This window comes from Taeniopygia guttata, chromosome 15, assembly GCF_048771995.1.
Source record: "Taeniopygia guttata chromosome 15, bTaeGut7.mat, whole genome shotgun sequence".
NCBI lineage: Eukaryota > Metazoa > Chordata > Aves > Passeriformes > Estrildidae > Taeniopygia > Taeniopygia guttata.
In genome coordinates, this window is record NC_133040.1 from 3,865,351 (window position 1) to 3,881,446 (window position 16,096).

The 16,096-nt window shown below is 44.1% G+C and overlaps 1 protein-coding gene across 1 annotated transcript; it reads right to left on the reverse strand.

The window, feature by feature from the left end:
• Nucleotides 1–1,023: 1,023 nt before the first annotated feature.
• On the reverse strand, nucleotides 1,024–15,854 carry TMEM233 (transmembrane protein 233). The gene is made up of 3 exons (XM_012578083.5): nucleotides 15,207–15,854; nucleotides 8,490–8,621; nucleotides 1,024–2,865 (listed from the first exon to the last, which is right to left on the reverse strand). The coding sequence occupies exons 1-3, from the start codon at nucleotides 15,393–15,395 to the stop codon at nucleotides 2,854–2,856; spliced, it is 333 nt and encodes a 110-aa protein (XP_012433537.1). The 5' UTR covers nucleotides 15,396–15,854; the 3' UTR covers nucleotides 1,024–2,853.
• Between the last annotated feature and the right edge of the window lie 242 nt (nucleotides 15,855–16,096).

Genomic DNA, 16,096 nt, shown 5'->3' on the forward strand with positions numbered 1-16,096 from the left:
AAGGAAGACTCTGTTCATGCACCCAGGACACAGATGTTGAGTTGAAATGCATCGTACTCCTTCCTACTTTCCTCTTATTCATCAAATAACATCATTCAGCACATATATCATATAACAGGGTTTTTTTCCTACCAAAAAAGGTAGATCCAATGCAGAATAATGGACCAAATCCAAACCTAGATGCATGACAATGAAGAACAGGTAATTTCCAGAGCTGTCAGAGATAATGAAATTTCTATACATACCTCTCTAAATATGGAGCAGACACAAATTCCTCAGTCAGACACCTGCATTCTGCCTTCCATACCCACCGTTGGCACTAGGGCCTTGCTGATTTGGGCACTAAAATGTCATTTAGGCTCCCTGTGTTTGCTGCCTGCTTTGGGATATCTCTGTCACGCCTACAACAGAACAATGTGGTTGTACAAGAACCATACCTCTTTCCAGCACAAGCTGCACTTCCCAAACATGGTTGAAAATTTATGTAAATATAAATAAATTAAGAGAACCAATACCAATACATTAGTAAAGCAAAAATAAGATTACCTACGACACAGAAGCACTAAGGACATTAGAGGAATTGCTGCATTCTCTCCTCTCTGTCACATTAAGTGGTTTAATATAAAGCCTTTATTTTTATACCAATCAATAGCACTGTAAGGTACCAACATTTATCTTCAGAAGCACTGAAGGTACAATGGCTCAATTCTCAATTATATTAAGAGTGAGACTTCAAAGATATTTATGAGAAACAAGATGCAAGTTAGATTTCCAGTATGGTTTTCAAAAGCTTCTGAACAAGTTGGGTGTCTAGCTCCTATTTATCTCAACCCTTGTCAGGCAATTAAAAAAATACTTCAAGTTGCCTATCCCTATCCTCTGATGCCCACATAACTTTGGAAACCTCCTTTTAGTGTGATTCACTTCATTCTGAAACTGTCCAAGGGGTTAGAAAAAGGGATATTACTCTTTCCAGTAGAAGAGGCAACAAAACTTAGGAAAGACACTTCCCACATACCAGAATAGACATGAATTAAAAGTAATTTTATTCCATTTGTCAATGACATTTCTATCATATCTGATAATAAGGCAGGCTACTAAAAGTCCCACAAGACATATCAGACCATTAAAATAGTATTCAAAAACCAAAGAAGAGTTCACAGAACAGCCAGTTCCTGGGATCATCAAAATCAGTGGCAAGATTCCCATGTGGACAAATCTGATCAGTGTAAATGTTTAATAAATCAGCTGACTTCACCAGTATTTGTGAAGTTTAATACTGTAGTAATTAAGGAGAGGTAATGTTTCACTGACTTCAATGAAAAACAGAATTTGGCAGGAAGGAAAGCGAAAAAGCACATTGAAAATATAATATCAAGGCACAAAAAATACATGCTACTTCCAGGCATATGCTTTAACAGGTAAAGGTTTCTGGGAGGATTTTTTTTTTTATTATTATTGTTTGTTGAACTCCTGACAGATGATTCTTCTCTTACCTGCACCTGCAGAACCCCCTGGATTTCTGGGCAGTCGCTCCAGGCTGATGTTGGTGCAAGGAGAGGGAGTGGAAGTTGGCACAGCTCGCTTGAAGGTGTGGTAATAAAGCAGAGCAGCAACTGCTGAGGGTGCAGCCACATCTTAATGCTCACCAGAGCTCACTCCTTTTAACATGAAATATTTGTATGACAAAACAATTGTATTCTGTGAAACAGTTTCCAGCTAGTAAAAACAGCTGTCCCATAAATTTTCACAAGTTATCAAGAAACTGCAGTAATTTAGAGGCCATCAATTCTGGAACCTGAGGCTGCTCACTGAGTAGTGTCTAAGGATCAGGAAGTGTGTCTGTAACTAGGCAGAGGTGCAAAAGTCTGTACATCTCTATCTGCAGTGATACACAGACCAGTCATAGAGGTGAGAGGATGAGCTAAACAAAACCCACATGAACAAAGCAGAACACAATGAAACTATGTGCCTTGCTGGAAGCACAACAACAAAGGGATGAAGGACATCTGTTTAAAAAGAAGATCTTTTGTCAGATAAAAAAATAGGGACTTTTTACATATGTGAGGTTTAAAGAGGAAAATATGATCAGTGCAAATTTAATGTGGGACAAGAGCTAAGTCAAGGGAGTGTAACAATGAAAGACAACAAAACAAAAATAAATTATTAAGAAAAACATGGATGCTATGGAAGAAGAGTCTCTCTTAATAATCAAGTTATTGAAATCGGTCCCAGGTGTTTAAAAATCCAAGGTAAAGTTCTAAAAGCTGAGGATGACAAAAGAAAGCAGCTGCTGAGTCAGAGTGCGCCCACGGCATTATAAAATCACAGAGCAGAATAAAATCACAAACCCATGGGTACAGTTGTGTCATGGGGAGACTATTTTAAAACAATGAAAAAATCCTTAATGGCCTGATCCAAAATCTGCCAGAAGTAACAGGAGTTCTCCTACTAGCTTCAGTGGGCTGTGCATCAGATCTTACACTGTGCACCATAAACAGTCTGGATACGTTGGCTTTGTCCGGCTGGGGTCAGCCAGGGAACATCACAGATCCAGTGTATATTCCATGGAAAAGAGAAAGAAAAGGGATTTTTTTTTTTAGGGCAAGATCTCATTATACATTAGGGTAAAAGAGAAAATGCTGCTTTATACTGAGGTGTCTTATAAATAAATAATTTTGAAAACCTGGTCACACCATGCTGATTAACTAACTGGGCTATCAGTTCATTCACCAGCAACATGCCTCTGCAGACTTGTAGGGTCAGAGCTAACAGTCTGGAATGGTTTCCATCTCTTCTTTTTCCCCCTCCAGAGGTTTACATGTTGATATCATCCAAGTGCAGTCCTGGTCTTCAGATAGCATGCTGCAAGGACACAGAAATATGTGTGTTTAAAGGAGAAGACAGAGAGTTTGCCCTGTGAGTTTGAATTATTAATTCTACAGATCTAATGGATACATTATGCCACATTAGTAGCACTTGTTCTCTTAACAAACATCCCTCTAGACTAGCAGCTCAATAGTTTTGAGTCAAAGAGCTGAGTTTCTAATGGCATTGGTCATCTGTCAATCTGAACTGAATTTTTAAACTGGGTTACCTGAATCAATGCAAATCAGGGACTTTCATTGCCAGGAAATGGGCTCTTATTTGACAAAGATTAATGAGATCAACAGCATCTCTGCTTCTTTGGAGTGGTAAATAAAGCAGTCAGACAAGAACAACACTCCAGCAGTGGAGAACTTGGTAAATCCAACAGTAACACTCAACATGCTTTAAAAGGACTGGTAAACCTGTGCTGGGCATCTGCATTAGGAGAGGAAGGATCTGAGGAGTTCCCTCAAATTCTTGTGTAGAGGAAAGCTCTCAGACAATACCCATGGATGCCCTGACCTATCCCTGGATTCTGGGTTCTGCTGGAGTCTGAGGGATCTCCTCCATCAGGCAGCTGCATTCTAGCAGCTCCTCAAGGAGGGATTTGGGACCCGAGGCACTGCACAGTAAATATATCCTGCAGACACCATTAATGCCTTTGCTGGCTGTCTCTTGGATGCTACTCATGGCTCCACTGGGTCGAATCCATTGTGGGAACACCTCCTCTGTGCACAGATGAAACAGCTGTTTCTGGACCAGGATGTTTTCATGTGGTTTGCTAAGGAAGTCAGGCTGAAGTGACCACATCGTCTGTGCACCTGCACACTGTGCCACTGCTCAGCCTCCCAGCTGAGGGAACTTTGAGAGACTGGTTGAGGACTTTAGGCTCCTGTGTTTTCACAAATCCAGTGAAACAAGGTAAGGATCAAGGAAATAATCAGTATGTGCCCTTACAATAGAAAAGCAGCAGTATGAGTTCCCTGGCTGGGTAGACACCAAGAATTAAAGAACAGGAATGCCTTGACTTCAGGCTTGGAGCTCTGTCCCTTACTGGCAGGCCAATCCCTGCAGCACAAGACCCTGACTTGTTCATTTTTATAAACAAGGTACGGAGGACAGGATGGCCAATGTAAAGATCTGGAGGCTGGCTGAGTAATCCCTGTCCTTGTGCTGGTCTTTAGCTTATTGTGTCTCTGAAAGACAGGCAGTCACTGAGTGGAATGCCTGCAAAGGCTTCTGAGAGCTGCAGGAACAGGACAGCCGAGATACTAAAAATAATCTTGCACTCCTTTTCCTCCTGAAGAATTATTTTTAAGTCAGTGAGGAAACTGTCCCTGATGCACAGTCTAAACACTTACTCCTTTTCCTTCTACCTGGAATTACCAATGCTGCATTACTGCACATGTGCTTGATTTAAAACCCTTCTGATTCTGAGCAGTGCAAGCTGGTGTTCTCCTCACAGCCTGGCTGGCTCTGTGTTCCTTGGAAGCCATGCTGACAGGTGGCATTTCTGTGGCTTCCCTGGGGTGAAGTTCTAAATCAAGTGAGATTAAAGAAGGGGTCAGAAGTTCAGGCTCCTCTAGGAATGCATTAAAATATCATAATGGTTTGCATAAAATTCCAAAGTCACAACATTTTGGCTTTCTTAGAGCAAAATTGTTGCTGTCTCAGTCTACTAAAGTTTTTACGTCTCTCTAACACCTCTCACTCATCCTCCATATTTCTGCTTGGCTCACTCCTAGTTGTCCAGACTGCAGAAGTCCATGAGTAAGGAGCACAGAAGATGTGGGCTGTATATGAAATGCCTTGTGGCTCAAACTGGGTGGCAAAACTCATGTGAGCTCTACCTCAGCCCTGAACAGCTCTGCAAAGTGTCACTTAGGCACTAGAGGTGGTCTACAGGTATGTGCTGTGAGGAGCTGAATATTGTTCTGAGCTTCATGGCAGGATGAAGAAGAATATGACACGTTTAGATCCAGTTAAGAATAGGGTTTGGGATACCTAGGATCTCTTTCACTTAAGTAAGGAGGATCCAGCCCAGGGTTTTGTTTCCCTAAACCCTGCCAGCAGAATGCAAATGTAATCTGAGGGTGTTTCGTGTCAGCAAAACCCGTAACAAAACAGACTTTGGAATCTGCTTCAAAAACGTTGAGGCTGCTCTGAAAACACAGACTGTAAATGACTTGAGAGCCCTCACTGTATCACTGTATCACAAAATCACCACCTGTTGCTGAACAAAATGCTTAGAGGTTGGAAGGCTGACTCCAAGCATGTGCAAGTCTGGGGAAAGGTTTCTGAGAGGAGCATGATGAGAACAGTGGCACTGGGTGGGAGCAAACAGGGTATGGCACACACAGGCTGTGGCACACAGCCCTGCCCTGCCTCAGGTCACAGTGGTGTCCCTCAGGGAAGGCAAATACATCCCATTTCTCACTGCAGCTCTTGAGGGACAGCATGCCTGAGGCACACATGCAGGGCCAGACTGTGGTGACACAAATACCAGCTAAAGTTACATTGAACAAACCCTGGGAATGAAACTCAGCACTCAGGACTGGCAAGGCAGGGGCACAGGGGAAGCTGACAGGGGAAGGTAAAAGCAAATGGGGAAGAATAAGAATAAATTTGGCCCAGTGTGGAATGAGGCCCAGCCCTGACTTCACACGCACCACAGCTCTGCACTCAGAGTCCTCAGCACGGTGAGGGACACGCCACTTTACACTGATCAGGACACACAAGTTTTATTGCTGGGCTGTCAGCTCCAGGGATGCAAGTGATGGCTTCCCCTTGCCTACATTTAGGGGCATGACTGCAGAACATAGATGGTTCCCAAGTGTTGGGTGGGCCCTGTTCCAGGATATAAATATGTATCACTACATATCTTAATATATGTTTGCTAAAGATAACATGCCAGTGTTCGAGACAAATGAGACTCTGCAAGGCAGCAGGAGAAGCTCCAAGCTGACTTAGCTCTGAGTAAATCTTCAAAATGAGAAGTCAAGGCTATTTCTTCCCTGCAGACGTAGGTGTTGGCTGCTGTTATTCCTGTGCTACTGTTGCTCTGTGGTTGAACAATCCAAGGAAGGCACATGAGGACACCTGGAAGTAGAGGTTTTCTGAAGAGTGAAAGGATCTTCCTCTTCCCAAGTCTGGCACTATTATTGGAGGTACACTTTGGACTATTATTGGCTGTATAAAATCATTGTTTGCTCAAAGCAAGAATTTCCTGCTCTTCCTCCCTCTGCAACTTCTATCATTTCTACCCTCAACACACCTGACTAGATATTTTTCTCCTGGCTGAGGCATGTGGAGTTGTTTTGAAGGAGGTTTCAGAGCCAGCTGAGCCTGACTCAAGCTCCTGTACCTGTAAGAAAAGTTGTGTAACAATCGATAGAGATTCCCCCCTGCCAGCCTGACTTGGATGTCTCACTTTTGGTGCTTCTCAGAGGCTTCATGTTGTGGAAGGGAACTCGAGTTCTCAGTACACTTTGCATCTTTGATACTGGCAGCAGTATCTCCCAGAGGTAATTCACAGTGAGACTTGTTATCCCTTGAAGACCAAAAGAAGCCACAAGGAATGTCAGCAGGAAGAACTGGCTACTGTGGTGTCTGATTAATTTCAAGTGGATAAAGTAGAGGAATGAATCTTGGAAGGGTCAAGCTTTTCATACATACTGCTGAAGTCTAACTTTCAGGAAAAATGCATGTGTAGGTCAGGCAAACATTAAATCTGTGCTTAATGGTGATCAAATAAATCTGCTATATTATTCTATCAAGGATACTTTGTGCTACCTTACTAATATTGAAAAATATATTAAAATTAGCATAGAATTAATTTACAATCACTTTACTTCAGCAGAAGCAAAGTGGCTGTCAGTAAATAATCATGAGAAAGGCACAGATGGGTGTGAGGTCACTGAATGGAGTGTGCAAAGCCATTCACAGCAGTGGATTGTCAGAATAAAACAATTTAGTATAAAGTAAAAACGTCCAAGCATAAGGCAACAGAAGGGACCCAGGTAAGCATGGAGAGTGGAAAGACCAGCTGGGTGCTTCTATTCACTCATTTTCACATCAAAAGATTGTTGTTACCATCAAATCTTTTCCTAGAAGCAAAGGCTCTTTGGAGGGTGATAAGTGAGAGGGAGAAGGGGAGCAGTAAAGAGGCTGGAAGTGCAGAGAGCAGAGTGAATCCAGTAAACCTGGACTCCTCACAAAAGTCATGGTACCATTTGGCCAATAAAGCTCTGTGGAAACTATGTACAGAAATTAATATCCCAGAAGTGTTCCAAGGGTTCCCAGGCACTTGGCTGCTTCCACTTAGAACCAAAACCAATTTAAAAAGTCCTCAAAAGAAAAACAGAGTTGTATTACACTGGTTTACTGCTGCCTGGTCACTGTGAGTGTTTCAGGCCAGGGCTGTCCGCCACTCCTCACACTGCCCTTCTCTCCCCTACTTTGAAAAAATAACTGAGCTGCTCTCCTTGCCTGAGAAATGATGAGTAAGGTGGTGGAGGCGAACAGAAGAATTTACTGCTGCTGTCAGTTACAAAACTTGGCACCCCCAGCCTGAAGGGACTTGGGTTTAAATCTGCCAGCGCTGAATGAGCTGAACACAAGCTGAACCAAGACTCATGCTTGCAAAATGCACAGAAAATTAATGAATGCACAGGACACTTAGAGTCTGCAGCACCATCTAATAATATCCCACAGAGCTGGACCCCCTGTCCAGTAACTTCCCTGCAGCTCAATATGTTGTGCTTCAAATTTTGTATGAAAATGCTGTACATGTTTAACCAGTTACTGCATTCCACTCTCCAGAGATGTCTTCATTTCAGTGGTAAATGGGGTGTTCTCTGTTTATAGCTTATGCATAAGTTTGTACAGTGCACTGAAATGCCCTCCAACCAAACCAGTCAATAATAAATTAATTTAAATTGGTTATTTTAATGGGAAGTGCTCAGTATTGTGGAGAAAAGAGCATGTTGCACAGCCTTAAGAAAGATTATCAATACCCTCAATTGCTTTTGTCCTCTTTTCCAGTAATCCATCTAGGTAACCCCAGAGATTCATTTGTTGAGCTTTGTTTCTATTATTGCAGGTGTAGGAGGGCAGGACACTAACACAGCATGGAGAGTAAAGGGCCTTACCCCACAGAGACACAAGTCACAGTGACATTTGTGGTCACTTTTGATACAGTTCTGGTCATCTGTCTTACTGTCAAACAGTAGAAGAGTAACTGACTGTTGTCTCCTCCTTGCAGACTTAAAAGATCAGTTGGCCAGGCCGAGAAACTGAAAATTAGCACCTGGGGACTCTGTAACCTGAAATTTAAAGATCTCAGGTCACTTGATGTGAAAGATGGTAAAGCTGAGGAGGAGAAAAACCAAAATGCAACTGGCCAAAATTGGAAAAACAAATTGGAGCTGCAAGAGTTTCTAGAAAACCACCTGCTGCTAAGACAGAGCCGCTTGTGTTTAACCACAGACAACAGAATTTTCTAAAGTGCAAATTATGATAAAACTCCTTTGGAAAGCCCATGTGCATCCCTAAATAGATAAAGAGAGGTGGCTGTGGCAGCCCTCAGAGCCTGCACAGAGGGCTGTGAGGGCCCTGCTCACCGTTGTGAAGTGAACCGCGCAGTAGATGCCGACGACGACGCCGATGATGATGGAGGTCACGGCCACCCAGAGCGCGTTGCGACCCAGCCGCTTGGAGCCTTCTATGTCCCCTTGGTTGTAGCTGTTCAGAGCCTGCAGAGGGCAAACAGGGAATCACAGCTCTTCCTTTCCAACACAAACCTGTTGGCAAAGCAGCGTGACAGATCTGAGCCCACAGAACAAATCAATGTCTGCTGCCAAGGTAAGCAGGGAGTCCAATTTTCTGTTCTGCTCATTTTCAGTACCTTTCATTGAAGCTACAGATATTTTTTTTTTTTTTGTCCAGTGGTGGGGCTTTGTTCATATGATACACACCAGCATAAAAGCTGTCAAACCAACATCCACCCACTTGCATAAACCAGTGGCTTTTATCTTTGGAAATAGTTCTGTAGAATATGGGAATTATTAGTTGGCCACTTCACCAGCAGTGAGATAAATTCTTATTCTTTACAAGACTATAAGCATAAAAAAAAAAAAAAAGCATAAATAGGCTGCATTTTTAGAGAAAGTCTCAGCAAAACTTTAAAAAGCTTACTCATTTCCTATTTTTCCAGTATTTTACTTTTCCAAACGAAGTTTGAAGAATGAATAGGTAGTTTGCTAGTGGTGGGAAAAATACAAACCAAAGAAATACAGGTCATCTGAACAAAACATCTGAGTGCCATCTTCATGGGCTAGAAGTTCCTTTGCATTTCTGGAATACACTGATAATTATTATCATATCCATCCTGAGATATCTCCCTATTATCTCAAGAGACTTGAGTTTCTCTCTATGCTTTACATTCATTTCATGCTCAGATTGCAATGTGTGATAGGACCACTCTGACCTTCTATGCTTTTGTGAGACAGACTATAAAATTTTCTGAATTAATTTTTGGTTTAACCAAACTATTTTTAAAGGAAAAGATTCAGTGAACCACATGGAAGTACTGTAGTACATGAGTCTAAACACAGTTTGTAGAATTTTTTTTCCAAGAGTGAGATGCTATCAAAGCATTAAAAAGGGCATTATTCCTAAGAATTCTTTTGTAAAATCACGAGTGTTTGAGTTCATAAACCATAACACTGAGTCCAGATTTCTTGATCAGATTTCACTCTTGAGCTCAGCATACTTCCTCAGGGATCAGATTAGTCACAACGTGGTTTTTAGTATCTTGTATATATTTCAGGAGATATCAGAGAAATGGGAAGAGTAGGGGGAGAGATATGGAGACCTGATCAAATTAACTGCTCCCTGGACTAAATAATTCAGATTGTCTCTAAAAGATGACTGTATGAGGTATCACCAAGTGCTATAATGAAAGTGATTCAGCTATAAATCACTTTCTGCAGCAAACACAGAACAACAGAGTGAAGAACTGAGACTGCGGAGGGCAGGAAAGGGATGAAGTTCAGAGCACACCAAGCACTGCTGTAGAGCCATTCCTCCCAAGCAATGAGGGGCATGATGTGTGTGCTGTGTCAATTAGTGAGCACGCAGAGCTAATGGGCTGGGTGCACTCGTGCTGTCAGCACTGCAGGAGCATCAGCCCAGCCCAGCCAGTCCCAAAGCAACCCAGCCTGCATTCCTAGAACTGCATCTCAAGGATAAGTGCAGGTACTTATTCTCTGGAATCTACAAAAGGCTGAGATGCTGATGCACTCATGTCCTTAAAGAGAGCACTGATACATTTCTTCCCTTCCTGGAAGCCCACATGCCTAAACATTTCTCTGGTTTGGTCCCCAAAGAATATCACTAATACCTCTGCTCTGCTGCCAGATTTCATTGAGGTTGGAAAGCACATAATGGGGAAAGAGAGGGCAGAGATGGAAATGAGAGATGGACACAAGGACGTGGTCAAACAGGACAGTGCCAGCCCTGATCCTGCTTCAAAGTGGGTGGCACAGTCCTCTCACTTAAGCCACTCCACTGTCCTCAGCAGTCCTGGCTGCAGAAGAGCTTTCCCAAAGTACATTTGGAAAGGTCTTTAAAAGGGTTATGAGGAGAAACACAGCTCAGCTTGGCTTTGAGCAGACTGACCTCGTCCTGCCTCTGCCAACAACCACCAATGCCGCTGTGGCTGCAGGGAGAAACACAGAGAAGCACCACAGACACCCCGGCCCTGGATTTTGTGCTCCCCTCTTATCAAAGGCCTCCCTTTGCATGGCATCTGCAGAGGGGTTCTGCAGACACCATTGACTCAGCTCCCCACGCTTGTGGTCTCAAAAGTGAGACAGAGTTGTAAGCAAGACCTGACAGCACCAGCTTGCAGTTCTGGGGCATTTTACTAATGTATTTAGGAAGTCTGGAAAATGTCCACGTGATTTCTGCAGGTACTGCATAAATAATTCACTGTGCAAACTTTAATAAATAATGTCATTTTAATATAAATCCACGATGAAGAGGAGGAAAACAGCATTAATGATAAAGAACAGGATTTGGGAGAGACAGGAAGGAGACCAAAGTTTCTCTATGAAGAGGTTTAAATTAAATGAAGTAACTTAGAAAGCATTCAATAAAAAAAATAAGAGGTTTGAGGGAATGGTTGGGGTCTGATGCAAAATGTTTTGAAATTCATTACTTCCACCTCCTTCAAAGGGCTCCTGGTCAAGCTTCCAGTTTTCAGCTTTAGACAGAGACAACATCAACTGTTAAAGCTTTAACTGTTACATCTATTTACTTCCAAGGGCTGGGCAATATATTGAGAACACAGCATCTGTATGAAGCATTTGGTCTGTCCAACTTTTAAAACAAATTTCAGCCCTTTTCACCCTAAGACCATATGATTTCTCAGGTTTCTGCTACCTCGCTGGCTATGAAGTCATAATGTAAATTAAAGCCACAGTTCTGCAGCTGTTTATTTACTTGAGTAATCTCAGTGACTTCACCAGGTTCACACACTTCTATTTATAAAACATTCTCAGTTCAACAATAAAGTGACTTGACCTCATGTGAACAGAAATGTGCTGAATTAGCTATAAAATATTAATCCCTTTTTATGTTTATTTTCTGTTCCACACTCCAAGAGCACTGATCATGGCAAAACCAGAAAGAACACTCAGTTACTTCAGAAATCTTTCTCTGCATTTGTTACAGATCTGGGCAGACCAGACTGAGGTTCTCAGATCAGCATTTTCTAGGCTCTCTAAGCCAGCCTGGGTGAACCTTAATTGGCTGTGCCTGGAGAGGAGACACTCTCCAGTTCAGACCTAAGGAAGAACGAGACCTGCTGACTCAGGGTGACTCCTCACTGTAGGAACAGCTCACAGGGAAACACAAAGAAGAGGGGGGACTCGGGGAGCAATTCAGAACAGGCAGGTGCTGAGCAGGACATGTGAAAGGGGAGTTGGCTCTGCAGGGTGCTGCAGAGGAAAAACAAAACCCTAGCAGTTTGTGAAGACAAGGGCCATGCAAAAATGCCTTAACAGCAGGTGCTGAGCCCTGTTGTTTATTATTCCTGAATATTAAATATGCTGTTTAATATTCCTGATGTGAGTACAGGCTGTCCCATATGGTGTTAGATATCCAGGTACCTACAAGCTACCTAACAAGGGATGTATAATTAATAAACTCTGCAAGTAAACTTTTTAACTACAGAAACACTGGTCACTCTGCTGGTCACTGAGCTGGCCACAGCCAACACACTGCACATGGCTCATTAGGATCCCAATTAGAAGAGGTGGCTCCCTGAGAAAGAAAGGTCCATCCTTTCCTGCCCCCATGGCTTCCACCACCCTCTAATTTGTTGTCTCTGCTTAGGGAAACCCATATAAAGACAAGACATCTGAATTCAACAGCAACAAATGCAGACAAAGAACTTGTTACTATCAGAGGAAGACGAGCCAAGATTGTCACAGCTTGGCCACATATGTTGTTTGAAGCATGGAAATGATTAAACAAAAATGTGTCAACAGAAAGAGGGAGTTTGGAGTAAAAATCAGTGAGAAATAGCTTTGGAGAGACTGGAGGTTGTTACAAATGTAAGGCCTGCCCCAGCCATGTCTCAGGCACAGCTGACAGCTCACTGAGAGCTCTTTGGGTCCACCACTGCATTAAGGAGCCCAAGAGCTCAGTGACACTGCCCACCCCCAGCCCCACACCAGAGAAATCTCCTGTGCCACAGAAGCCTCCCAGCCTGGTACCTGCCCCCAAACTCTTGCCTGTGGTTACACCTGTAGGGGAAAGAACAGGGCAGATGCGAGGGAGGTGTCCCTGGGGCTGAGTCAGCCAACTGATGACACAGCAACGTGACACACTGTGATCACTGCTCACAGTGATCCAGCTGCTGGAAGCACCAAGGAGCAGAACTGATGGCATCTGGGGCTGCAGAAGGGTATTGAGAGCAGTGATCCTACAGTCAGGAGTCCTGGAGAAAGCAGAATCCATTTGCCAAAAATGCTGAGCAAAGCTCCCTCTGCAAGTGGCCAATGGCTCGTTGGAGCGGGGCTCTTGTAGTGCCAATATGGCAACGCAGAGATGCCAAGAATGCCCCTTCTACCAGCTCTCCTCTGACCCCTGCCATGGGAAACAGGTAAGGAACAAGGAAAGTTATTATTGCCATAAGGAGAACTTACAAAAGGCTTAGTCTAAAGGAGGTAAGATCTGTAACGGTGAGGTTTGAGCCTCCAAAGGTGAGAAAGAAGTGAGGAAACCAGTGCTGGAGTTGTAAATGGGGCAGCAGAAGAGACAGAAGAGACTGAAGACAAATCTGTCACTTATTTTGGGGTGTGTTAGAACCAGACTCTACTTTTAGAGTGAAAACATTGTCTGAATTTAGAACAGTTAAGGAGGACAGGTTCTGTCCTGACACAGGTACAGTGGGTGCTGAACCTTGCCCCCTCTAGAAGCCAATAGGACTTTTCCTTTTAGGCCCATTTTATGAAGTGAAATTTGTAGAAAATCCATTTGTGTCTTTAAATCTGACCCAAGGTCTCAGGTAAGCACTGCAGACTGTAAAGGTATCTTCTGTAAGAAAAGAAAATAACCCACTCTTACATCTCAGTGTTAACCCTTTGCTGAGAACTAACAGTTAACAGAACTAACAGTGTTAACTCCAGCTGAGAAAGGGAGGGAGTGTGCTTTTATTTCCCAGAAGTGGAAATAAAACCAGCACAGGCTAGAATGCAGAACCTGCAGCTGAGGATAATGCAGCAGTTACAGGTTGCAGCCTGGAAAAGCAGGAGGGTCAGGCTGTGGACAAGAAGCTGGACATGTTATTTTTATAGAAAATGAGAGGTTTTAGGTAGAATCCTGTTCAAACAGAAGCTATTCCCCAACAGGGGAGATTATTGGTCTGATTTTTGTTTCCCCCTGTAAGGGAGTGGGCAGCTGAGACCTGCAGACAGGCTGTTCAGCTTTCAGGAAGTGCTCTTCCCACCCTGGTTCCTTCATATCCCCTGCTAACAGCTCCTGATGCCTGACTCCAGAAGCCTGCATGAACTTCAACCAGGCTGTGGGTGGAGATATCTCCATATGGGGTGCAAAAATCTTTAGAGGCCAAATTCTGTCCTTGACAGTTAACTTCTGTACAGCCCCAGCACCTTGGTGAAAGCAGTGTCACAGTGAACAGACGCTCCCAGCCCCAGATCATCAGCTCTCATTACTTTATATAGCACCCTCAGTGTCCATGGGCAGAAAGGATGCCGAGTACCAGCAGAACCAAATCTTCCCAAAGGAAGGAAAGGAGTATATTGTATAGTGAAGGTAACAACAAAGAAAATAAACGCAGTAGGAAAAAGAAAAAAAATAATAAGAAGATAGCTAATACTTAAATTAAAAAAAAAAAAAAAAAAGAGGCTTGAACAATGGCTTTGGAATGGCAGTTTTCAAACTTCAGCAATGTGATTTCTCATCAATCTTTACTCATCGCACTTTACAAGAGTGTGTTTTGGGATATTTTAGACATAGTTAGCTATTCTTATACTTAATTGCAAAAAGAAATAACTACATGTTTTTCTTACCTTCTCAGTTTGGCTGTCAGAGAAAAGGATGAAAATATACAACATGTTTTAAACCTTTTTCAGCTCCTAAACAACAGAAATACATTGCAGTGTTACTGATAACACCAATCAGGTATACAACTAGAAAACTCTGGATCTGAGTCTGCAACTTTTTACTTAGAGAAGGAGATCCTATTCTAACAATCCTTTGGAAGTTAAGGGGATTGCTGTGTTATTAAGGACTATGTGTATCAATTTCGGATTGTAGGAGTAAGGCTGTTCTCTCAGTTTGTTTGATACTCAATTTCCATGGGCAATTGTCAATAACCTGCGATCATTATCATCGTCTATATTATTCTAACAAATAGGATCAAAGAACCTGTTTACTGGAAAAAAGGCACTCCTATTATATTTGATTAGCTAAAGCAGAAACCAAATCTGATTTGTTTCAGGCTGACACTTCACACAGATACTGTGTCCAGTTCAGTGTGCGACTGAGTTGATGTAACAAAACCCATTAACTGGAATAAACCCGGCACCTGACAGTGAAAACTGTTTGTTGGACTTCCAACTGACTTGTTGGAAGCTGCCTTTCACTCCACGTTTTCCATCGCTGCTGGGATAGCTCGCCGCACCCCCTGCCCGCGCCTGCTGATGCTCCCAGCGTCCGCAGGCTCCCGGGGCAAGCGGCTCCAAGGCTTTGGATGCCCCTTTCCCCGCCGGTGGCCGCTCGGAGCCCAAGCCGGAGGCGCTACTCACCATGACGGCGAACACGAAGGCGACGATATTGATGGGATAGGCGGGACAGAAGCAGGAGAGGATGCTGAGGAGCAGGTAGCTCTTGGGCCGCGGCTGCGGGGGCCCGTCGGGCAGCTCATCCTCGATGTTGGTCTCGGGGCTGTTCTCCAGAGCCCGCTTGATGTCGGCGCCGGCGGGGAGCGCGGACATGGGGCTGCGGTGCGGCGGGCGGGCGGCGCGGAAAGCCCAGCGCTCCGGGCGGGCGGGACCGAGCGGCGCCGAGCCAAGGGAGCCGCCCCGGGACGGGGCCGGGCGGGGCGGGGGGTGCCGCGGCTCTCGGAGCGGGGCTGGGATCGGGGGAGCGACGGGAAGAAGCGGAGCCCGCCCGCCGAGGTCCCCGCGGGGTCCCCGCGCTGCTCCCGCCCGGCCCCGGGAGCGCCCCCGGCGCTGCCGCAGAGCCGCGGCTGGTCCGGCCTTTGGGAACTTCTTCAGCGCCTGCAGTCAAAGGACTTCAGCCGAGTTTGCACAGCCCCCAGGAGAACCGTGCTGCGTTTAAACTCGCTTAACCTCGCGTTTCCAAGTGTCCGAGCAGCTTCAGTAAAACCCGCAAAGCCATTTCCTCGCATCTGGACCGAATTTGCCATCTCCTAACGCCAGCCTCTTGCTGAGTTTAGCAAAGACATTGAAGAGCAGCAGAAACTAACGAACTTAAAGCATTATGGTAAAATTTTTTAGCTAATGATTCAATTCTTACTGAACATGACATCTGTAAGATGAAACCCACTTTGGGGGATGTACGAAAGGGAGCAAGGAAATCAATATTATGCCTAAAACCTAGCATGTGAGGAAAAAAACCAACCACAAGCAAATAAAGATCTACTTCCATAATAGTTTTCAAGTTGGTGAGGAAT

What these genes read in the sequence shown, in the direction of transcription:
- TMEM233 (XM_012578083.5), bottom strand. Translation starts at nt 15,395, where the DNA reads ATGTCCGCGCTCCCCGCCGGCGCCGACATCAAGCGGGCTCTGGAGAAC. An exon ending in CCTTCGTGTTCGCCGTCATG is followed by an intron (nt 8,622 to 15,206) that starts GTGAGTAGCGCC and finishes TGCCCTCTGCAG; the next exon opens with GCTCTGAACAGCTACAACCA.